This window comes from Ctenocephalides felis, unplaced genomic scaffold, assembly GCF_003426905.1.
Source record: "Ctenocephalides felis isolate EL2017-DRISC unplaced genomic scaffold, ASM342690v1 CF-g0.4_SCAFFOLD_03571, whole genome shotgun sequence".
In the NCBI taxonomy this organism is placed as follows: Eukaryota; Metazoa; Arthropoda; class Insecta; order Siphonaptera; family Pulicidae; genus Ctenocephalides; species Ctenocephalides felis.
In genome coordinates, this window is record NW_020539725.1 from 63050226 (window position 1) to 63077193 (window position 26968).

The 26968-nt window shown below is 28.6% G+C and overlaps 1 protein-coding gene across 1 annotated transcript in view; it reads left to right on the plus strand.

The window, feature by feature from the left end:
- Nucleotides 1-26968, plus strand: part of LOC113384954 (clustered mitochondria protein homolog) — a 47530-nt gene that overhangs the window by 1453 nt on the left and 19109 nt on the right. Inside the window, 2 exon segments of the mRNA XM_026622734.1 lie at nucleotides 21225-21642; nucleotides 26462-26879. Of these exon segments, the coding sequence (XP_026478519.1) occupies nucleotides 21416-21642; nucleotides 26462-26879 (645 nt within the window). The 5' untranslated portion in view covers nucleotides 21225-21415.

The window sequence follows — 26968 nt, forward strand, 5'->3', positions numbered from 1 at the left end:
AAAAACCTGGTATGACAAAGTTTTACGATCCTCGGTCAACCTGACATCAAGCAGTAGTGATATCAGATTTTCACTTGCAATATCATAGGTCTCAAATATCATAATCACGTCCATTAAACACGTGATCGATTTCTGAAGGATTTTTGGACCCTCCTCCCCAAGAGAAAATTGTAAAATTTTTGAATTTTTTGAAAATTTTTGTCTTTTTAAAAGAATTCAGGTAAAAATACTGTACCCCTCCCTTCCCCACGTGATAGTTAGAATTTGTTAGAATTTAATATCTAGATTTTTGTCTCATTTTAACTGTTCGCTTAAGATAAGACTAACAATAAGTAATTTCTTAATGTCACCTACAAAATAGAAATGTTATAGTAATGTTATGTTTCGGGTCAAAAAGCTATGTATTTGATGTACGATTAGGCGTTTTACACATAAAACCTAACCTCCAAAAGGCACAATTTTATCTGAAGTGCAACTTTCTGATGTCACTTTGATAACACATACATAAGGAAAGTCTAACTAAATACAAATATGACATTTATTCTTTTTGGAAGTTAGGTTTTATGTGTGAAACACAGCAAATACATAACTTTTTGACTCGAAACATAACATTACTAAACATTTTTGTTTTATAGTTGTCATTAAGAAATTATATATTATCTTAAGCAAACAGTCAAAATATGACAAAAATGTAAATATACAACCATCTAACAAATAATTTTCTCACAAACTTTTTAACAAATAATTTTTGACAGTTTCTACTAACTTATACGAATATAGACCCGTAAAATAACATTTTTATTTTATCCGAGAATTGACCCATAAATGTATAATGAATTCACGACTTTTGTTGTTACTGTTATCTTACAACTTTTAAATATTGTGCTAATAATATCATTTTCCATAGGCCTATAATATTTTAAGGGGTTCATTTTGCCTATCATGCGAACTTTCACTAAAATCTCTCATGTTGATCCATTAACACGTTAATTGCCAAGTCAGTCATATGTGTCTGGCATACAGAATTTGGTAAGAAATGAAAAATTTTAATATAGGGCCCATGACATGAAAATTGTGTTTTTCCAGAAATTTTGGCTAAAAGAAATTTTTTGGTGGATCAACTGTCCTCGTTACATTTTTATCTAAATTATCTAAAAAGATACCGTGGTCCTTGAGAAAAATTTTCTGATACTATCATGGCTATTAACCCTTCCCACTCGGATGCCGCCGCTCCGGCGTAAAAATACATACTAATTCCGGAATTACCGAGTGAAAAGGCTTAAACTGTTACTAATACTCATTGGAAATTCACCCATGGGCAAAATTTTCCTCAAAATCTAGTATGTTTATGCATTTATTTTTTATCTTATTAGATAAGAAATTATGATATAAAATTGATAAATTTAATACTAAGACCTGATTAGAATCAGCACGTCGCCGTACTTGTCTGCATCATGTAGAAGCGATATCAATTTTTGATAAGATACAAAATATATGTTAAAGTACTGCGATGTGAAATGGCATTGGGAAATTTGAAATATATTAAACCAATATTATTATTATTACTATAAATGTGCCGAATTTTCTATTTATTGCTAAAGAATGAAATATCGAATTCAAAGTCGTTTCATTCAAAACTTTTATATCGGAGTGTATAAAAGTGTGTCTTAGGAAATGTTGTAAATTTTATTTAGTTTCACCATATCTAACTGAAAAGGGGTGCTTTCATATGAAATTTTTGAGTTAATAAAAATATCCCGAATTTTCTATTTATAGCTACTAAAGTAGGAAATATCGAATTCAAAGTCGTTTTATTCAAAACTTTTATATCAGGGTGTATATAACTGTTTTAATGAAAATGTAGCAAATTTTATATAGTTTTACACTATCCCACTGAAAAGGGGTGGTTCTATATGAAATTTTTGAGTTACTTGGCAAAAACCTAAAAAATGTCCCGAATTTTCTATTTATTGCTAAAGAATGAAATATCGAATTCAAAGTGTAATGAATGTATAAATAAACCATAGAAATTATGTTTGTAAAATATTGATTCATCTATCATGGTTTATGGTTTATTACTATTGTTCTATTATATTTTCCTTCGGCTCCCTCTCTAACTGCATATATGTATGAATGTAAGTTCCTAAGTGAAGACTTAAATAGTTCGTTCGTTTGTTCGTTATCCATATCAATGTTATCGGTGACGTTTGTTCGCTTTTATATTTACATAAATGAATTGATAACGAGGACGACTTGGAGGAGTGGGAAAGTAACTAACTAACTAACTAACTAAAGACTAGTAAACAAGACCCATATGTTCATAAAAAATCTTTGAAAATCAGTTTATGCTTGTTAGTACAGTCCATTTCGTTTAATGCATTACTAATGGCTTTTGTTAATACTGAGTTTTAAAGGTTCTTCAAGATTCTTAGAGTATCTTCTAGAGTCTTGTAAGATCTACTAGAGTCTTGGAGGATTTTTTGAAAGTATTGGAAATCTTTGGAGACTTTTGGAGAATATTTGAGTCTTGGTGGATCTTTTGAGAGTCTTGGATGATCTTTTAGACTAGAGTATTTGGGACTTTTTAAGAGTCTTGGAGAATCTGTTGAAAGACTGGAAGGATCTATTGAGAATTTTGGAGGATCTCCTAGGGTCTTAAAAGATCTTCTAGGACTCGCTAGTCTTTGAGACTAGCATTAGAGAATCTTTTTGAAGATCTTCTAGTGTCTTCAAAGATTTTCTAGAGTTTTTGAAGATCTTCTGGAGTCTTTGAAGATCTTCTAGAGTCTAAAGATTATCTATTGTCGATTTTTCTAGTGTCTTGATGATCTTCTAGACAGAGTATTGGAGGGAGTAGAATAGTCTTCTATCAGAATCTTTTTTCCAGCAAGAATCTTGATTTCCATAAGATTTTAGAAGTCCTAATTCTCTTTGCATCTCCCTTTTCTTTCTTTGAAAATGGTTTCTGTTGGTTGGAATTTGAGTTTTTTTTTTAATGTCAGTTTGCTCCTCAGTAGTGTCCCTTTTTGTCGTTTCTAAAAGTTTTATTTGGAATTTAAAAGGATTTTTTAAGAACTTTATTATCTTGTCAATAATCTTTTTTTTTAGTAATGACCCTTATTTTCATAAGTTTAGGAGTCCTAATCCTGTTTGCTTGCCAGTAGTGTCCCTTTCCTTCTTTATAAATGTCTTCTATAGGTTAGAATTTATAAGGAGTTCTTCGAATATCAGTTTGCTCGTCAGTAGAGTCCCTTTTCGTTGTTAAGAAATGTATTATCTTATCAGTACAGTCGTTTTCAATAGTTTATTTGGTATTTATAAGGATTCTTAAGAAATTCAATTATCTTGTCATTTTTTTTTAGTAATGACCTTGATTTCAATTGGAATTTAGGTGTCCTTCGGAATTCTGTATACTCGTCAGTATAGTCCCTTTTTTTCAATAGCTTCTGTTGGAATTTATAAGGAGTTCTTGAAAATCCTTTCTTGTTTCACATGGATTTGGAATTCTTGGGAAATCTTACGCGCTTTGATATTTCGACTCCAAATCGAAGCTAGGCAGTGCAATTACTTAAATAAAACGTTAGTTTTTTAAAATAAATCAAAATACAACAAAAAATCAAAATAGAAAATAAATCAAGTTTTTCAAAAAAGTCAATTTTTGTTTTCAAATAATTCAAAATTTCTCAAAAATCTAAATTTTTCAAAGTTTAGCAGTTTTTTTTTAATAATTTACTTTTCTGCACGGGCAGTTCCAGCATTTTGCCTTAACTATGCACCATTAATTTTTGTTTAATTTTTCCATAATATACAAAGTTTATACTTTAAATATAGATTTTGAATTTACAATTCAGTTTAAAAATGTGCGATAAGATCGTCACTGTATATTCGTTACATGAACCAATACATATATAGTAAGTATAATTATCTCTTTGAAAATATTCAAAACAATTGTTATTAATCATTGATCAACATTTGTTAATTTCGGATTTTTTCCCTCGAGTATTTAATTTTGGTACGTAAAGTTGCAGCAATTTGCCTTAAGGCACGATGACATGCACCACTAGTTAGAAAATGAGATCTTAATGCAGCTTGCACCTAGTTAAAATTTACTCACTACAAGTATCTTTAAAATTGCAAATAAAACGAATCCAAACCATGTCACTACAAAAACGCATTTTTTTTTATTGATCCATTACTTACAAAAGGTTGTCCAGCCCTGTATGTTGTAATCAACACATGCACCAAATGTGTTCGCTCCGAATAGAAGAAGCCCTAGCCTAGATCTTAGATGAATGTCTTTCCTCCTCTCTATACTATTCTAATTTCTGTTGACGTCTGCAAAGACCGGATGGCTGGTCTTCTGTTTGTTTTGGAAGACGACGACGACAAAATTATCATCTTTCGGTTAATGAAAAGATGGTAAAGAGATGATGAGGACGAGAGGGACGCAAAAGAGGACAAAGGGCAGAATTTTGGAAAGGAAAAAAATATTCCTTTTGGGCATTTTAAATATTATTTCACACATTAGGTAAAGACCGGGATTTTTTTCTGAATACTACTAATTAGGTCCATACAACATTTTAGTTGTTTTGCATTTTGTGTGTGAAGAAGTTAGAAAATAATTTGTAAACGATTTTGAAATAGATGTTAGATAAGTAAAAAATAATTTTGTTGGAATTTAGTTAGTCCGTAATCTTTAGTGATGAGAGTGTTAAACTTCTTTGGGGGCGACCATTAATCACGTGATCGATTTTTTTAAGGATTTTTTGACCACCTGTTGGTTATACGTGGTGATATTCAAAATTACTCCCCTCACCCATCAAACATCACGTGTATTTATACGAGAAAATATTGTAGATTTTTTTTTTTTTGAAAATGTTTGGATTTGAAAAAAAAACAGGTAAAAAACAAATACACGTGATATCTCTCTCTTACTATATCCCTCCAACGTGATATTTTGTGATTTTTTTGTCAAACCCCCCTTCCACTAAAAATCTCATCTTTAAGGTTTAATTCCTTTCACAGGCTGCTTGATATCAAGCAGTAGTGATAAGAGTCTAGGATTAAATATGGACTAAAAAATATATTTTTGGAAAAATTTGAATTTTTTTCATATTTTGATATTTTTTCAGATGTTTTCAAAGCAAACGTGTTGTTTGGCTTTTTTAGAGAAGAATTATCAAAGCGCGTAAGCGCTGCATTGCAGTCTAACAGTAGAAATGAAAACAAAGTTTATATTTATTATTAGAATCTCTGTAAAATTAAAATTTTCATTTTCGATTTTTACTTCTACGGGAAGTCAGTAATCATACTTTTTTACTTAAGTTATCGCAAAAAAATAGTAAATGAAATTTTTTATTTATCTTTACGTTTCAGAGGTTTTTGAACATTTGGGAATAACTTAGAAAAAATGTATGTAATGTAATGTGTGTTTGTGCGGGTACAATTTATGTTGACGATTTTTAGAGCACGGATCAACTGATTTGAGTGATTCAAAAAGCATTCGATTTATATTGATAGGTACACGTACTGATTACGTTAAAATTTATGAGGAGTTCTTTGAATATCAGTTTGCTCGTCAGTAGAGTCCCTTTTTGTCGTCTCCAATTGTTTTCTGTTGAAATTATGATTTCCTAAGAAATCTATTATCTTAAGAAATTTATTACTCACATTAGTTTTTGGCAAAGGCAAATCTGGGCGTTCCGAAGATACGGAGCAAAGAGTACATAATATGTTTTTCAGTTCTTGAGAGAACGGGGCATCCGATTCGAATGATTCAAAAACCATTCCACTTGTAAATGACTGATTAAATTTTTGCAAAGGCAGATCTGGCGGTTTCGGAGATCCAGAAAAGGAAGATATAAGAAAAAGGTTTTTGGTGGCCTAAAATCAGATATTTGATCAATCGTTCGTGCACATTACAACATTCAAAAAAATTCAAAACTTTCGATATTAAAAAAAAATTTTAAGTTTTGGAAAAATATCAGTATTTTCAAATTTAAAAAAAAATCTCAATTTTCAAAACTTACATTTAAAAAAAAAATATTAAAATTTTTCAAATGTTTCCAAAATTTTCAAAAATATTCAAATTTTTTCCTTTATAGAGCTTTTACGGAAAGTTTTAGCAATTTGCCTTAAGGCATGCAACAGCAGTTAATTTTTTTTCAAATTCATATTGCGAAATGTTTATCATTTTATGAATAACGTTAAGAATAATTTTAAGAATCTCTTAACAATTTGCAAGTAAAAAAATATGAATATCAATAATGCGGTACGAAATAATCGCACACATTCGCCTGTTCGAACATATCCTGAAGTATCAATTTCACCATTTCCATTGTTTATGCTACATATTATTCTCCATACAATTAAAACATATCGTTTTATCTTTTGTTCGTCAAAATATGAAATATGAATATTTTAAAAGTTTGTGATAATGGACAAGCGCGATACCAAGAATTCCACTTTTGAAGAACAACATATCAGATTTCGAGTGTCACTTTACAAAGGAATGGTTTTTTTGAAAGAAAACTCGAGGATGAGACATAATAAAATTGACACGTTATAGACATTACACTACATGGACTGCTAGTCCTCGTATGTTAATCAATCAACGAGAAACATATGAGGACTAGCAGCCCATGTAACTTTTACCTTTTCGAAATTTTTTTACCCTGTTGTAAAAAATTCCAAATCCTTAGTGCGAGAGCTGACAAGTCCCAAACGCTGATTAGCAGATAATAATAATTATATCAATCGCACTTGTTTGACTTTCTAAGAATTTTGACGCCAATCTTATCGTTAACAGCAATTTGCGATTTAACTAATTGTCTTATCTTGAAAAAGACTTTAGGTGCGGTGATTATTTCAAGAGATTATTTTATTGAGTGCCTTTAATAAATAATACTATATATTTTTGAAAGAAAGTTAGTTTCATAAGGTTTTTTTTTAATCTTTTACGTCTGGTTGCAAAATTATTTTCGTACAGACGACGACGAAGACGGCAAGTTGCGGTTTAATTTCATTTTTTTTCCCATTAGTCGCATTTCTATAAATAAAGTTGCACTCCAGACACATTTTTTTAATTTAAAAGTAAAGCATCTTATTTTCATGGATTGTAACTTATTCTTAATCCATTTAATTACAACTTATTTTATTTTATTATATTATTTTACAAAATTTTTCTACACTCTTCAATATAAAAATTAACTAGTGATGCATGGCATCGTTTAGAGGCAAATTGCTGTACCGAAAATTAGATTTTTGAGAGTTTTGATATTTTTGATAAAAGTGCCTTTTTTGAAAAATCAGATTTCTGAAATTATTTACATGTTCGGTTAACATGGTTTTGAATTGTTTGTTTTTGTTTTTGAGTTATTTTTGTGTTGATGAAGGCATTTACTCAGGTTTTGGCTAGTTCCTCCGATATAAAAAAGTTCGCAATTAGAGCAATTAATTTTTATAGTTTTATTGATTGGCACTGAATGAAGGCTAAGATGCTAACCGAAACGTGTGGATTTTAAATGAATTTCTAAAAACTCTCATACTATCTATTTTTGATGTAACGCTCGATATTTAAACTCAAATATATAAATATATTTATATTATATATATAGATATATATATATATATATATATATATATATAATATATATATATATATATGCAATACCGATTCTCCGATTATCTGAAAATGTAGGGAATGTATCTGATTTTTTTTGAAATCGCAGGGAATTTTTTGAAAATGTAAAAAATATAGAAATTTTTTGGAAAATGTAAAAAAATATGGGATTTTTTTTTTGAAAATGTAGAGAAATTTAGGATAATTTCTGAAAATGCAGGATTTTTTTGAGAATGCAGACAAATTTATGAAATTTTTTGGAAATGTAGTATAATATAGAAAATTTTTTGAAAATGTAAAAAAATGTTGGAATTTCTTCCAAAATGTAGAAAATTTTTTGAAATACGTAGAATAATTCCTGGAAATGTAGGAAAAGTTCAGAAAGTTTAGATAATTTTCGGAAATAATTTAAAATAATAACAAATGCGAAAATTAATAAATAGCTTTATAGAAAGTTTAATTTATTTTAATTTTTTTGGATAGCAAATTTCTTCGCAAAACGTCTATGGTAGTTGATCAATATTATTATTATTATTACTAACTAATATCACAAATATTATTATTATTATGCAATACCGATTCAATGTGAACAAATTACAAACCGATTGGAGTTTTCAATATTTGTAATACTGTTTTATTTATTTCTTTGAAGTGGATTTAGATAAAAATACGCACCGTTGATAAGCGAAATATTTCCACAATTGCAAAAATTCCACAATTGCAAGTTGTGAATTGCACGGACTAGCCATTTTCGAAATAAATATGTATATTGAATTTTGCATTTTTGCAATAATTAATTCTTTATACATATATTGAAATAAATCATAGTAGACATTTGTTGAAATAAAACAATATATATTTATTTTGTACGTTTCGACACTGAATGTGTTCAGGAACTTGTAAAATCATATTTATAAAATAGTAAATAAATATTGCATTTCATATACGTAAATTTTTTGGCTTGGTTTTCTTCAAAAGTAGCAGTTTTACTGAAATTCAAAAATTTTATCCAAAAGTCTCGTTAAAACAAAATGGCTTCTCGTTAAAACCAAATGGATTCTCGTTAAAACAAAATGGATTCTTGTTAAAACAAAATGGATTCTTGTTAAAATAAAATGGATTCTTTTTAAAATAAAATGGATTCTTTTTAAAACAAAATGGATTCTTTTTAAAACAAAATTGATTCCTTTTAAAACAAAATGGCTTCTCCTTAAAACAAAATGGCTTCTCCTTAAAACAAAATGGCTTCTCCTTAAAACAAAATGGCTTCTCCTTAAAACAAAATGGCTTCTCCTTAAAACAAAATGGCTTCTCCTTAAAACAAAATGGCTTCTCCTTAAAACAAAATGGCTTCTCCTTAAAACAAAATGGCTTCTCCTTAAAACAAAATGGCTTCTCCTTAAAACAAAATGGATTCTTCTTAAAACAAAATGGATTCTTTTTAAAACAAAATAGATTCTTTTTAAAACAAAATGGATTCTTTTTAAAACAAATTCGACTTTTGTCGAATCAATATGAATTCCAGTTATAAATTGCATTTCGATTATAAAATTGATTTCATTTGTAAAATGGATTCTTTTTAAAACAAAATCGATTCTCGTTAAAACAAGATCGATTCTTTTCGAAACCAAATGGCTCTTGTAAAAACAAGATGGACTCTTGTTGAAACAAAATGGATTTTAGTTATAAATTGCATTTCATTTGTAAAAAATTGATTATTATTTGATAAAATTGTATTTCATTTAGCAACGTTGAATAAAATTAAAAAATCTGAATTTAAGTTGATGAAAATTGTACTTTAATTGAAAATAATGATTTAATGATTCCTTTTGATTCCAGCAATTAACACCCGTTTGTGTTGGCACTGTATAGCAACTTATTGTAAAGTTTAAAACAATCATGTTTTATTTCATTTCAAAATAAAAATGAGACATTGATGATTTCCTACAACTTGCTAAATATTAATACAAATATAATTAGAATTTTTATTTAACAAATGCATCATTTGTGATTATTTATCCCACCGGATATGATGCACTAGTCCTGTATGCAAAGTGCATAGTGCAAAAAAAACTACTTTATGACTAATGAACCATATGTTTCATTTCTTTTACAACAATGACATTGGTGACATCAGACGACAATGACATCATAATGTGTCGTATCCGATAAACTTTGTGACGAAAAATTCGTTTCATGATAAAGTATGTAAACATGTTGTTTTTGATGGAAAGATTTGTTTAGTGATGATAAATTAGAATTGTTTTGGAAATTCTTTGGATTTAGTTTGAGATTTCTGAAAATGTAGAAAAATTTCTGAGGATGTGGACAATTATTTAAAAATGTAAAAAAATATTAGATAATTTCTAAATTTTTTTGGAAAATCAGGAAAATTTCTAATGATATAGGAATTTTTTTAAAAATGTAGAAAAATGGTGAATAATTTCTGAAAATGTAGAAAAACATCGGATAATTTCTTAAAATAAATAAATTTCTGAATTTTTGGAAACGTAGGAAAAATTCTGAGAATGTAGAAATTTATCAGCATATAGCATATATGAAACTTTTGGAAAAGTAGGAAAATTTCTGTAAATTTTTGGAAATGTAGGAAAATTTATGAGGATGTAGAAAATTTCTTGAAATGTTGAAAAATGTAAGAAGTTTTTGGAAATTTTTTGGAGATATAGAAAAATGTAGCATAATTTCTGAATTTCTTAAAAATGTAGGAAAATTTCTGAGAATGTAGGAAATTTTTTGAAAATGTTGGAAAATATCAAAATTTCGAAAATTTTTGGAAATGTAGGAAAATTTCTGAGGATGTAGGGATTTTTTTGAAAATGTAGAAAAATGCAGGATAATTTGTGAAAATGTAGGAACATTTCTGGAAAATGCAGAAGAAATTTCTGAGGGTGTAGGATTTCTTTTGAAAATGTAGAAAAATCTAGGAAAATTTGTGGAAATGTAGGAAATTTTTTGAAAATGTAGAGAAATGCTGGATAATTTCTGAAAATGTAGAAAGTTCGTTAAAAATGTAGGGTTTTTTTTGAAAATGTATTTTTTTTTTAAAAATGTGGAAAAATATTGGATAATTTCTGTAAATGTAAAAAATGTAGCAATTTTTTGCAAATGTAGAAAAATTTATGAATTTTTTTGAAAATTTAGAGAATTTTTTGAAAATGAAAATAAATAAAAATTTTAGGAAAATGTAGAAAAATGTTGAATTTTTTTCAAGATATAGAAAAATGTAAGAAATTTATTGAAAATGTAGAAAAATGTAGGATAATTTTTGAAAATATAGAAAAATGTAGGAATTTTTGGGAAAGAGTAGAAAAATTTATACAATTTTTTGGAAATGTAGAAAAATGTATGAAATTTCTGTAAATTGTAGAAAAATGTAGCAAATTTTTGAACTTGTAGAAAAATGTAGGATTTTTTTTCCAAATGTTGAAGAATCTAGGATAATTTCTGAAAATGTAGAAACTGTAGGAATATTTCTAAAAATACAGAAAAATGTAGGAATATATCTGAAAATGCAGAAAAATGCAGGAATATATCTGAAAATTTCTGCAAATGTAGAAATGAAGGATAATTTCTAAAAATGTAGGAAAATTGTTCAAAATGTAAAAAAATGTAGGATAATTTCTAAAAATGTAGGATAATTTCTGAAAATGTAAAAAAAACGTTTGTTTTTGAATAAAGATTTTGAAGGTATTTTATAGATTTTTTTTATTTTGTTTAGAATTTTTGGACTTAAGGGAACTGTTAATTTGTAGAATGTGAACATTTTTGTAAAATGTTCTAAACAAATCGTCATTTGTTATAGAAATTAATAAATGTCAGTTGTATAGAGAAGTGAGAATGGTAAATTCATGTTTATTGTTAAATTTTATTTTAGCCATTTTAAAACTCAAATCATTTCATATAATCCATTCTATTTACATCACTTCAATTTCGATTATGACTCATATATCATTTTTGCATGACAATGATTACAATTCAAATTGGAATTGGAACTCTCTTTTAATTTTTGGACTTTCAACTTTTGATGTTTTGGCTTTTGGAACAATGTTTCATAAAATTCCAATATTTCGTGGCGCCAAATCGATAAGATCGATTGATAATTGTTTTCGATTTGTCGATATGATAATTTAATTGGAATATTGCGAAATTTATGCGAATTTCTTGGAATTGCATTTTTGGAAAAAAAATTGTTGTCGAGGACATTATCTAGAGTAGAAATTGAAATAGGTTCATGTATTTTGCATAACTAATTATTAACTATTGTAAAAGTTGTTAAACGTTACTAATTGAATTGTGAAAGTTGTCTTACTTACATGTAGTTATTACCTTGCAATTTATCAAAAGGCGTTTGGAAAGTTAATAAATAAACAATATATATTTTTTATTGTTAAAAATAATTTTAAAGTTGAATTTAAAGCTTGCTTCGATTAAAGTCTAACAGTTTTGATGTCTATGGTTTCTGATGTGAAGTTGCAGTTTTAGCACATATTTCAACCAAAAATCATTTTTGTTCAGAACCAATAATGGTCAAGTACAGTCAAGTGACAGAAAATCTGTTAATAAAAATATTTAAAGCATATTTTCATCATTAAAATGTCTAAAAAAAAATTAATAATTAAATTTTATGATTGAAATGTTAAGGAAATATCTAGGGGATGTTTTGTTCGTTACTTTTTTTGGTTTCATAGTTTCAGTACAAATTCTTACTTCTTATGGCACAATTATTTCATAAAATCTGTTTCATCAAAAATATTATTGAATCAATATTATTGTATAATTTATTATCACAAATTTAAATACAACTGTTTTGTAAGAAAAACACAGAACAAATGTGCTTTTTCCTCATTCCAATCTTTCAAGATTTTTTTAGTCTTTTAAGTTTTTATTACTATTTAAGATTGTTTATAGTTATTCAAGATATTTCAAAATTAATCAAGATATTTCATAATTATTATTCATTTTTTATAATCGTTCATAATTATTCAAGATTTTTATGAATATTCAAGATCTTTCATAGTAACTCAAAATTTTATTATTATTCAAGATCTTTCAAATTTTTATTATTATTCAAAGTTATTCAAGATCTTTAAAAATTGATTCAAGATCTTTCAAAGTTATTCAAGATATTATTTTAGTGTCGTCTGCACTTAACAGAGGGTCATTAATTAATTAAATAAATAAATTTATTACTCTTTTCAAAGATCTCATTTTTTTATTATAATGCACGTGCATTTTATCGTTTAATAATTTTTACAATTTAATAATTTTAGTTTTACTATTGTAATAGTTTTTGCAGAATAATATGTATCATTTATTCTAATTAATCAGATTTTACCTATTTTCTATATTATATATTTATCTAGAATTAAACCTAGACGTGAATTTACGTTCTACTGCTAGTGGTGCCCTCTATCGAAGGCGCAAGCAATTAAAATTCAAGTAATAACAAAGCGACCATCCATGTTACCGATCTATTTATTCTTGTATCTATGGTTTTAATAGTTTTTACGTATTTATTGGCGGCTATTGATGTGAAGTTGCAGCTTTAGCATAAATTTTTACCAAAATGTATATTTGTTTTGAACCAAACAAATTAAACCAAATATGAATTTACACTTTTTTACATTTTATAACAAACTAAAATGTCTGTTCAAAAATGATATTAATAATTAAATATTTTTATTATTAATTATTAATGATTTAATATTTTATGAAATGATGCAATGCATGATTCAGTGTTTGTTCTAGTGATTGCTACAAATATTTCCCCTTATTGTTGATTTAGTTCTATGAGTGTGCATAAAACTAGATAACAAATTGTGGTTACTCATTATTTATTATTTGAATAATGATTATTATTGCTCTTATTATATTTATCCTAGTTATTGTTTCTAAGAAAACCATTGTTTCATTATAATAATAATAATTGCGCAAGCCTGTAATTGTAAATAATGAATAATTTTCCTATGGAATGTTTATATAAATATTATTCTTAACTTTTTTTCCTATTAACGTTTTTATTAATTCAACAAATATATTTTGAGACTTATCACACAGAACAAATGTGCTCTACCATATTTTAATGTTTCTAGCACTCAATAGAGGGTTCCAAGCCTGGCTAAATTCATCTTTTTAAAGAATATATTTGATGTGATTTAGTTCAAATATATATGTGCACATATTTTGTTCTCATTTCAATCATTCAATTTAATCAGGCTTATTTCTCTTCTGTATTATATTTTTATTTAGAATCAAACCTACGGGTAAATTTACGTGCTACAGTCGGTGGCGCCCTCTATGGAGTGCGCAAACAATTAAAATAAAGGTAATGGCAAAACGGCCGCGTTTGCAATCTAAAATAAGATAATTTATGGTTAATTTTCTAATAATTACTTTAAAAATGTCCACGTGTCTTTTGCACACGTAGTAGCTTTTTGAATCAATTAAAATTTCTATTTTCCACAATAAATTTTGCACTCGAAAAGATAAAATCGAGTGTTCTCGGTAATTTCAATGAATAGTAAATTCCATTCATCAAATTGATAAGATTTTTACGATTACAATTACAATTATGAATGCATAAGTCACATGAAATTTATCTTATTAATCATTTGTCCTCAACGAAAGTGAATTGTTTTGTTTATCAAAAAAAATATGATGCATACACTTGAGTGTCTTATATAAAACAATTGGCGCCTTAGATAATGAAATTTCTTCAAAATAATAGTATTTTCTAATGAAATTTTTGCCGACAGGCTAATTCTGAAACCAATGTACAATTTCCTGCCATTACATATGATTTATTCATCCGAAATTCACAATTGACACATTTTTTTCAACAATTTGAATTAAAACAGACATTTCTTTACCAAAGATTAAAATCGGGCACGCGCCTAAAAACGAAATGCTCAGACAGTGATATGATGATTATTGCCGAAGTGTATTACTTATTTATGATTATTATCTTTGTGAACAAAAACAGGTGTTCAATTTGCGGTTTTGTCATTTTTATTGAGAAAATAATTTGATTGATGACAGCGACAATGATTTAGAATGTGTAAAAATTTCATTCAAGTATTTTATAAGTAATCTTCCTCTACTTTCGACATTTACAAGTTGCTTTCCTTGTAGACATTTAGATTTTTGTTGATTGTTTTTTGGCATTTGGATTTTCCCTTAATTTTTGTATAAATATGGAGTTTCCTTAGAATTTTTTCATTTGAAATTTTCTTGGACCTTTGCAGTGATTTTTAATTTTTTTTAGGCACTCTTAATGTATCCTATATCTTATTTTAGACATTTGAAATGATTTGATATTTATAATGCTTTCGGATTTCTTTGGGTATTGCAAATGTTCTTTTAATTTTATAGGTTCATGTAATATTTGCGAACCTGTTTAAGAGCATTTGAAATATTCCTGTAGCTTTGTTAGGCATTCAAAATGTTTTTGTAATTTTTTTCACGTCATTTGGAATGCTTCTGTAGTTTTTTTGAGCATTTGCAATACTCCTGGAATTTTCTTGGAGCATTTGGAATGTTTCTGGATTTTTTTTTGAGATATTTGGAATGTTTCTGAATTTTCTTTTTGACATTTAGAATATTCCTGGAATTTTCTTGGAGCATTTGGAATGTTTCTGTCATTTTTTAGGACATTTGAAATGTTTCTGGATTTTTCTTGAAACATTTGGAATGTTCCTGTAAATTTTTTGATACATTTGGAATGTTTCTGGATTTTCTTGGGGCATTTGAAATGTTCCTGTAATGTTTTGTAACATTTTAAATCTTTCTCTAACTTTTTGGGAGCATTTGAAGTGTTCTTGTATTTTTTGAAGTAAAACTTCTTTAGGCGCGATATGGGTGTAAAAATTTTTAGGCGCGACACGGGTGTAAATCCGTACAAATGCAACGAAAATGCCAACGTGTAGTTGAACACTACGACGCCGTAAGCGCTGATGTCGCGAGTATCCACTCCCGTCATGTCATGCGTAAGTCGAGCGCTAAACCCTATATGAACTTGCATTAATTGAATCACGTTTTTTTTACAAAAGAAGAGGTTGCTGTATTATGTCCTCATGGAATAAGACTTTTCTTAGAGAATAAATGTGTCATGGAATATAATAAATTTATATTGAATTGAAAGTCTCGTTGAAGACAAAATAATATCTACTGCCACGGATATTTATGTAGGTTGCCATGCGACAGATCAACAATCATACATTCGTCAGCAGTTTCAAAAAAATCGGTTATTGATACCGGGGCTTTGCCGTATGAAATAATTTTAGTTCTGAATAAATTTTACATAATAACAACTAATATTGATGTAAGTGATGGCTTAGCTAATGGTTGTGTGGGAAAATTAGTGTACATAGAACGTGGCGATGATGATGAACTTCTACGTTTATGGTTTGAATTTCCCGGTAAGATAGGTAACAAAATTAGGAAGAAAGCTTCACATCATATTCAAACTCTTGATATCAGTAGGACAGCTGTGCCGATGCTCATGAGATCTTATTATTATTGATGTTATATGATTATTAAAAGATGATTTTTAAAATTCAAATATGATGTTTTTTTTATTTTTATCTTAATTGCCTACTCATACAATATTAAAAGTTTTACTTCAATCGCGTGTGATCCTTACGCGCACTCTTTTTTTTTTTTTTTTCAAGTCATTTGAATTGTTCCTATAATTTTTCTAGGTACTTACAATGCATTCTGAACTTTTCTTGGGTCATTTAGAATGTTTCTAGAATTTTTTGTGGCTTTTGGAATGTTTTGGAATTTTTTTGGTTCATTTGGATTGCGTCTTTAATCTTCTGGGGTCATTTAAATTGCTTTCAGTTTTTTTGGTGCACTTGGAATGCTTCTGGAAATTTTTGAGCATTTGGAATGTTCTTGTAATTTTCTTGGAGCATTTTGAATTTTGTTGTATTTTTTTTGGGCAATTTATTTGCTTTTCTAACTTTTTTAGAGCATATTATTAATAATATTTTTTTGAGCATTTGAATGTCCCTGTATTTTTTCTTGGGCATTTGCAATGTTCCTGTAATTTTCTTGAAGCATTGAAAATGTTTCTAAATTTTCTTGAAGCATTTGGAATGTTCCTGTAAATTTCTTGGGGCATTTGGAATATCTCTGGAATTTTCTTAGGGCATTTGGAATGATTCTGTTATTTTTTCGGGCAATCGATTTGTTTCTGTAATTTTTTTAGAGCATGTCGAATGTTTCTATGATTTTTTTAAGCATTTGAATATTCCCGTATATTTTCTTGGAGATTTGGAATGTTTCTGTAATTTTTTGGAGCATTTAACACTTTTCTCTAATTTTTTTAATAAACAAAGTTTTCAAATTTGAAATGTTCCTGAAACTTGTTTAGGCATTTTGATTTTGTTGAAGTTTTCTATACAATTACATTTGATAATTTAAAAAAAAACATACGCTTTTTGGATTTTATTTAATGTTTTCATGGTATTCAATTTTTTCTTCATTTTACTTTCGACATTTAGATAAATAAAATTAGAAAAAATGCCAAACTTCAATCAAAATAATTTGTTGTATTTATAACTAACTAATTCATGGCAACAACTATGATTAAATTAAACATTTTATGTCTTCTTTTACAATGTAATATCCAATTTAGATTTCAACATGGTGTTTACAAAGTGCAAATCCAATCAAATTGCAAGTCACCGTTACGATGTCCAATTCAATTTAATATGATGATATCAAATTGTTTGTTCAATCCATCGATCGATCGATAAATATTTATAGTGCATCGTAAACATTTATCTTTATTGCAAATTTAAACATCAATTAAGTTGAAATTATTTAAATGAACGAAAAATATTATCTCGATAATATAAGGTAGAACAAATATTATATTATATATATAATTATTTTGTACGAGTGTTTTCTGCATATCATAGATGGCGATAGTGTGCTTCAAATTTTAAAACACTAGAGAGACTTTCTAGATATGGTACACATGTTTTAAACGTTCAAGTACCAATTTTATATGTTGAAATATATCTTTTTTGAATGAAATAAATGTTTAATTTTTTCTTTAACATATTTGTGATTTTGTTGAAAATATATTTTATACGCGTATATTTTGTTCTCGTTTCATTTTGTCAAATTAATCAGGTCCATCTTTTTTATATTACATATTCAAATAAATCTTATCTTAGAATTGAACCTAAGGGTAAATTTACGTGCTACAGTTGGTGGCGACATCTATGATATGCTGAAACAATTAAAATCGATGTAATGTCAAATCAATCATGTTTGCCATCTATTTATACTTGTTTATCTATAAGTAGGACTTCAAATATTTTTTATAAAGTGATACAAAATTTGCAATAGTAGTATTTCAATATATACAAGGGCATAGTGGCATTATAGTGTTCTTCCTCCGTTCATTGATCTAAATCGCTCAAATAACAAAACACAAAGTACAATAAATGACGACGGTTTATTTTGTCGAGATCATCTCGAAAGGTCACAAATTATCTCATCAAATCTTCCTCTCTATTTATGTACTGATAAAGTACCACAATAGACCGACAGCTGGTGTAAAAATTTTATTCATCCTGAAATAAATTATAAGCTAGTTGTGTATGGCATCGTGCTTTGAGGCAAATTGCTGGAAATTCCCGTACCATAATTAAATATTTTAAAAATGCAATTTAGTTTAAAAGTATTTTTTAAAAAAAAATTAAAAAAATTACTCAAAAGCAATCGTTTTGTCAAGACATGCAGAAAGTCGTTTGAATCATTCAAATCGGATGCTTATTGGATCGGATTGCGTAACTGTAAATCTTTCCATTTCAATCTAAACAAAATGTTTTAATATGTCCTTACACACTTTCAGTAGTGTACGGTTATAGTAATCGTCCAAAATTAAATGAAAATTTTTGCATATCTTCACATTTCAGTTTCAGAGGTTTCTGAACATTTTTAAGGCGTACCTTAGAACAAATAAATGTATGTGTGTGTGGATACAATTTTTTGTCTACGATTTCCGACGTTCGATTTCTATTGATAGGGAGATGTGCTGATTAGTTTTTGGTAAGGGCAGGTCTAGCCGTTTCGGAGATACAAGGCAAAGAGTTCAGAAAAAAGTAATTAAGTTTTTGAGAGGATGGAGCATCCGATTTGAATGATTCATAAAAAATCGTTTGGCTTGTATTGACAGTGAGAAGAAACGATTTGTTTTTGGGAAGGTTTATTTTTATTTCAAAATTTCGTTTCTTTTTAAATTCCAAAATATATATATTTTCTTATATCAAATGATTCAGATAATTTTAATTTTAAATAAGGGAATTATAGAAATTTTAATTTTAAATAAGTAAGTTCTAGAAATGTAATTTTGGAATGCTTCTGTAATTCTCTTCAAGCATTTAGAGTATTTCGATAAATTTTTTTTTTGGGCTTTGAAACGCTTTTGAATTTTTTTGAGACAATTGAATTGTTCTTGTAATTTTTTGCGAGTTGAAATGTTTCTGTTAGAAAAAAATTCAAAAAAATTACCCAGACTAAGCTCAGTCTAAGTGACAATCCGGTACAAGTAATTCACCAAGTGCGTTTAGATGTGACTATGCGGGAGCTTTTTTTCAATTTATTGAAAACTATTGAAAAATGTGAAAATGCCGCCAAGAAAGCGTGAAAATGTTGTACAAAATTATTTGCAAATGCGTTTAGAATGTGACTTTAAAGGAGTACTTTTTCAATTTTATGTTAATTATAGAAATGTAATATTGGATTAAAAATTCAAAAAAATTACCCAGGCTAAGCACAGTCTAAGTTGCAACCTGGTACAAATATATAAGCAAGTGCGTTTAGATTGTGACCTTGCAATGGAATATAAAATTTGCACCTAGCCCTAGGTCTTATATATCATTAAACAATTGCGTTATAAATAATACTTATTATTATGTATTTATAGATATCGATAAATAAAGTACAATATCTAATAATTCGTGCTGAATCGATTGCCTATCGATTTTTTTCACTTCGATAATAATCAATATGGCGTTTTAAATAAATACACTAAGATTACTCGCATTTAGAAGGTGATAAAATGTCGTATGTTATTTGTTATCGGATTATATAAATATTTACGTTTTTTATATTTAATATTAATAAAACATATTCACACAAACTACTAAAATTCTAAAACTTGAATATGAAATTTATACGTAATTAAAATTTAATTAGTGGTGTATGGCTTCGTGCCTTAAGGCAAATTGCAGGAACATCCCGTACCAAAAATTATTTTTTTTTAAAAAAGATTTTAAAAAAGATTAGAACATTTTTGAAAAAAAAAATCACTCTTAAAAAATTACATTTTTGAGAAACTATAAATTTTTAACAAAAATTTACTTTTTTTGAAAAAAAAAAACACTTTCTGAGGAAAAATTTATTTTGAAATATATTGGAAATTCTGAACTTTTTTTCGAAGCGCCGCATCGCCGTCTAACGGATAAACATTGGTACGGAACCCATAGGAATGTAAACAAAATTTATACTTATTGTTAAAGTCTCTATAAAATATCTGATAATTTGATGTGCATGTGTCTAATGATCATTTTTGACCTCTAAATGGCTCATTTTTTTACTTTTTCCTCCATATTTCCGAAGCCGCTAGACTTGCCTTCATGAAAATTTAATCAGTTTTTCATCTTATTAATGCAAATAAAATGTTTTTTGAATTATTCAAATCAGACGCTCCGTTCTCTTAAAAATTGAGTTACCGTTTTTGGCACTTTTTGCCCCGTATCTTCGAAACGGCTATACCTGCCTTCGCCAAAAATTAATCAGCACGTCTCCTTATCAATACGAATCGAGTGTTCTTTGAATTATTCAAATTGCTTCATCCGTGTTCCCGAAATCGTCGACGAAAATTTGTATCCGCACACATACATACACGCGCACATACACACACACACACACACATACATCCATTTTCTAAGCTATGCCAAAATGTTCAGAAGGTTTTGAAACGTAAAGATATATAAAAATTTTCATTTTCGATTTTTTTGCGATTACTATAACTTGCCCTACGGAAAGTTAAAAATATTTTATGAAAAATAAAAAAATATGTAATAATTTTTTATTCTCAAAAGCAATTGTTTTGTCAATACGAGCAGAGTTTTTTTTTTAGATGATTCGAATCGGACGCTTAGTTCACTCAAAAACTGCCATTTGTATTTTCTGAAATGTTCTTGAATGTTTTTAGATCAATCAAATCGGATACTCCGTTCTCTCAAAAACTCGATTTGTATTTTCTGCACATTTTGCTTCGTTAATTAATTAATTAAAAATACTTGTTTTATAATTATAGAATCAGTTTTATCAAAAGAGCCCGTGTGAAATAATTTTTTCATATGCGATATCAATGTAGAAAGTCTTCAAATTTTCAAAATGTGGCAACCTTAAAGGTTGAGAAACACTGGTATACCGCGTCCTTGTTATATGACATTTGATTAAAAAGACACTGACGTAACCATAAATTTTAATTCTGCTATAAATCCTTATTGTTCTATCATCAATCAATTACCAATATATCTATTTCCCTTCACAGAATGTCCAAAACCGACGAAACCATCACCCGCCGCCACCGCCACCGCCAAATCCGCGAAATTAACAAACGGTCAACACAACACCAACGGTCAGCACCACCAGCTGAAGAAGGAGAATGGTGACTCTGTCATCAAAAAGGAGGACGGCGGCGACACCGACACAACCACCGCCGCCGCCACGACCACCACGACAATGACCAATGGAACCAATGGAACTGTCTCCGCAACCGCCGCCACTGGAACAACCCCAAATGGCACGGAGACGGTCAGTGCAGCCGGCGGCGACCAGAAGAAGGAGGACTCTCACCAGGAAGTTGTGTACATACAGGATTTAGGGTTCACGGTGCAGATTGTGGCGCCTGGTGCGGAACCTTTTGATATACAAGTGTCTAGTATGGAACTTGTGCAGGAGATACACCAGTAAGTAGAATGGGAAATATATTGTTGATTTAAGGGGGTTGTTCGGTTTTTATTTATTTTTTTCGATTTTGAGATTTTTTGATATTATGAAAGCTAAAATCCTTAGAATTATTTTAAAAGAAAATCATCTCAATATCTATTTTTTTGACGAAGTTAGATATATATATATATATATATATATATTAACAAAGTCTGATAATCGGGCATAACATCAATAAAAAACATGAATTTCTTTCAAAAATTTATTTTAAATCCATACGTTTCGGCTATAATCCTAGCCTTCATTCAGTGGAAACTAAAAATAAAATTAAAAACTAAAACAATTGAATTGGAGTGAAAAGAAAAAAATAAAATAGTAATTAGTACTTACAATTAGTTGATCTTAGTGTTAAATTGGAAAATTTTAATAATCCATGGTATTAGGATATGGTAATGCACTACACTATGTATTATAAACATTAACTTGAAATTACACAATATTTTCACAAAATACTGATTTGAAAAAATCACAAATGAATAGTGTGTTATTCATTTGTGATTTTTTCAAATCAGTATTTTGTGAAAATATTGTGTAATTTCAAGTTAATGTTTATAATACATAGTGTAGTGCATTACCATATCCTAATACCATGGATTATTAAAATTTTCCAATTTAACACTAAGATCAACTAATTGTAAGTACTAATTACTATTTTATTTTTTTCTTTTCACTCCAATTCAATTGTTTTAGTTTTTAATTTTATTTTTAGTTTCCACTGAATGAAGGCTAGGATTATAGCCGAAACGTATGGATTTAAAATAAATTTTTGAAAGAAATTCATGTTTTTTATTGATGTTATGCCCGATTATCAGACTTTGTTAATACATATGTCAACATCAAATTCAGAATCATACAAAATATATATATATATATATATATATATATATATATATATATACACCTAAGTCTGTTTTTACACGGAGATTGGTTCCAGAAGAATCCGTGTAAAAGAAAAACGTGTAAAAAAAGACATTGATCTTATACAAAAATGGGTGATTTGTTCCTAATCTCTAAAACCTATTAAAATTGGTGAAAAACAAGAATTTTTAAGAACAAGAATTAAATTAGTGCTATTCACATTTGCTTTGACCAGTAAAAATTGTTTGTACGCGCTAAAGGGGAATTCACTTAAATCTTTAGGCTAGTGTTCGCAAACTATCGAAACTATCGATGGTTTCAGACTTTTTTCTTTCATAAATACTTTTTTGTGATATGAATATACTTCGCAAAAATTTAATTTGACAAAAAAAATTTAGGTACATAAAATTTCAAATCGTGCTAAATGGAATAAATTCGTGTAAAAAAATTAAAAATATTCAATTTTCAAACCGTGTTATATCAAAACCGTGTACAAAAAGACCGTGTAAAAACAGACTTAGGTGTATATATATATATTATATATCTATCGCTATTGTATGCCAGCTGCTCTCTTCTTTTCATTATAATACCTCATGCACGTGACCTTTTTAATGTGTCTGTGAACATCATGGTGTATTTAGTACATTAAATTAAATGGTGTATTTAGTAGTACATTATATTAAAAACTTTAAATACGTTTTTCTCAAATTCACTTTTTTCAATGCGGTGCCACAAACTAAAAAAAACTACAAGTCGGATCGACTTGCATTTTTTTAATTTGTTCACCACTATTTGTGGCACCGCAAAAGAGATCGATTTTGCAATGCCCACTTTGGCGCCCCCTAGTTAAAAAATGACGGCGAAAAAAAAATTAAAAATTTCTTAATATTCTATGATTCTGTAATTTTTGTTTAAAAAAACCGCATGTCTTTATGATAAATACATTTGGAGAAAAACAAAAACAAATACCTTGCATCTTTTGTAACAAAAAAACGAACAACTCCCTTAATTCAAATTTATCTTATAAGGTAAACGGTACCATATTACGGGATGTTAAGGAACGTTTGACTTTTAAGACGATTTTTAGAGAAAATAGGAAAGTAGACGAATTAAATCTGTTATATTTTATTAATTAGACTTTTAAGATTATTATAAAACAAGATTTTTCGTCGTAGAACGTCATTTATAGAAATAATCGGCATTTTGGTGAACCACGCGTTTGTCCCTAATTCCGTGATAAAAATCGGCTCGTGAACATAAAGCCGGGACTCCCAGGACAACTAGTGTGAAATTTTCAAAAAATCGAATTCTCAATTTTTTCATTTTTCGATAGTAAAACACCTTTAAAAATAACATACCAAAATTTTAAATCGATATCTTAAATAGTTTTTGAGTCACAGCCATTTAAGGGGAACAACTAGTGTAACCGCCTAAAAAAAGGTGATATTTGTGAATTTATATTAAAAAACTACTTTATCAATCATTTCAATTTCAAATTTTAGGAATATATTTATACATGTTTTAAGAATACATAGTAAAATTTTTGAAGAAAAAAATCAAATATTTTTTAAGTTATCGTCGATCTCCAACGGCGCGACAAAAAAGGCCCTTCACTGCTGCAGTGATTCCGGCCTTCTACGTGGATGAAATCAAAAAAAATAATTCTCGTTAAACTAGATAATCTTGTCTGTACAATGAACTACGACGAAAAAAATAAATCAAAAATTGACAAAATGGCGGCGTTTTTAAAAAAAAGTTGAGTTTTACTCAAAATTTTGGTCGTTTTTCGACTGCCAAAATTCGATTTTTGATCCGACCAAAAAATCGATAGTTAATTTTACGGAGAACTATATAAAGAACAAGTAAAAAAAAATTGATAGTAATCGGATCATTTGTTTTTGAGTAATCACTGCAGCAAATTCGGAAAATGCTGTTTCGAGAAAAACGCGTTTGAAGATAAAATAATCGTTATACTTATATAATATATATATATATATATATATATATATATATATATATATATACTCTTTTAAATGGATGTACCTCAAAAACTATTTGATATATCGATTTGAAATTTTAATGTTATTTTTAAAGGTGTACTCTACCGAAATATGAAAAAACAAAAATCAATTTTTTCGAAAGTTCACACTAGTTGTGACCTTAATCACTTAACGGTCTTTTTTTTTCGTGAAAAGTGATCTAAAAGAGCAGGTTTTTTTATTGCGGATTTTAAAAGTTTAATTGATGTAATATGTGTTTCTGATAACATTTTCTCTTTATTTATTTTCTTTTTGTTTAAAATTCACAATATATATTATAATACTGATGACCGTTTTGATGATTTTTGGACTACCGTTTATGCTCTATGTATAAACTATTGTGTTATAATATAATAATACGAAATTTATATTTAATAACTCTTAAATTTTAATAATATCTATTTATCCAAAAAGAATATAACAAATTTTTAAACAAATAAGAAAATTCAAGGTTCTAGTGAAAAATTCATGTACATTCACTAATATATCTCAAGGACAAGAAGTATTACTTATTTAATAATTTATATTATAATAATAATAAAATATTATCATATGATGGATTTCGAAACATTTTTCCACGGCCCGTTTTAAAAAAAAGCGTTTTGTCAATCTCAGCGGATTCGAGGTATTGCTTAACCACCTTTTGATAAAAAAAATTTCTGCATTATATTTTTCAATGAGTTTGATAAGCACGACCCTTCGTAAATTTATTAATTATTGACCCTTTCCACTCGCACATTGCAAATTTTTGCCGGCATCCGCTTCGAAAGAGTTAAAAACTGATAACAATCGAAATAATTCATCAGAACAATAAAAATTGTCAACTTACCCATGGTTTCATTAAATTTATAACAATTTATGAAGATGTTAGCAGATTAGTGTATTTACAATCGATAATTCTCGCCTCTGATATCCCCATATATATCAGTATATTACAAATGTATAAATATAATTATTATAAATTTTTGATTCGCACAAGAAATAACTTTATATGCAAAATCTTGTACATTTCATGGGCATTTCATTACTCGTGAAATGCAAGTAATTTTTTATTTACTTGTAGCATCAATTGGAAAAAAATTGTGGTGCAAAAATGGGATTTTTCAACCAACACATGTATTGTGTTGTATTTGTTTTCCAGAATTTCAAAAAGAGTATTTGACATTTGTACTCATATCAATTTCAATTTCATCCCCGAATTCAAATCGTCTTTCTGATTCCAAACTAATAATCGATCATGTAGAAATCCTTCCTGAACTATATAAATTCATCAAGTATTTATAAAGTAACACATAAACTACAAGAATATATTGTAATGGAAGTAATTGAGGTCCATACTTAATATTTTCGGGGAAATAAAAACAAATTCAACAATATATAATTATTAGAGCAAATGTACGTGTAAAAACTCTGAAAGTTAAAAACAAAATAGATTGATTCTTGCCTAAATGGAGATAAAACACTCCAGTGTGATCTTCAATTGATTCCTATCAAAAATAACACAAACATATAACAATAACATGTCCCTTGATGAATATTCAGAAAGGCGGTTTTTACATGTTTATTTCTAATCTCAAAAGTCGTTAAAGATTGATTTATTATATATACAATTCTTAATTGACCTGTACTTATCATATCTAAACTAAACATATCCCAACAACGGGCCATTGTAAGCCTTTTATCGCATAAAATATAAACATTAACTTTGGCGAGCAGCGCTCGGGTTAGCCCGCTAGGATACGACATCTAGGCGCGAACAGTGTTTGTGCGTGACCGTTAAGTGGTTAATATAAATTTCCAAAAATCACCTTTTTTTAGGCGGTTACACTAGTTGTGCTCCTTAATTCAAAATTATCTTACAAATGTATCCTTTTCCCCCCAGGTTGCTGATGGACCGTGAAGACACATGTCACCGAACCTGCTTCTCTCTGCAGCTCGATGGAAACACCCTTGACAATTTTGCAGAGCTCAAGAACATCGAAGGGCTGAAAGAGCGATCCGTCATAAGGGTCGTCGAGGAGCCCTACACAATGCGGGAGGCCCGCATTCATGTCAGACACGTGCGGGATTTACTAAAGAGTGCAGATTCATCCGATGCCTACAATGGGACAGAATGCAGTTCCTTGTGCTTCCTTAACGCCATCACACAAGGCGATATTTTGGAGAAGAAGAGGGCGAGGCAGGAAAGTGTAGTTGATTGTACGCCGCCGGATTTCATTATGCCGTCGGTTGGGTCGCATCTGCCGCTACTGCCTTTGCAGCCGAATGCGAGGGAACCGAAGGCTGCACCGTGTATAAAGGTAATAAGAAAACTAGTGGTGTATATGGCATCGTGCCTTAACGCAAATTGCTGGTACCGTAATGAAATATTCGAGAAATTTTAAACGTG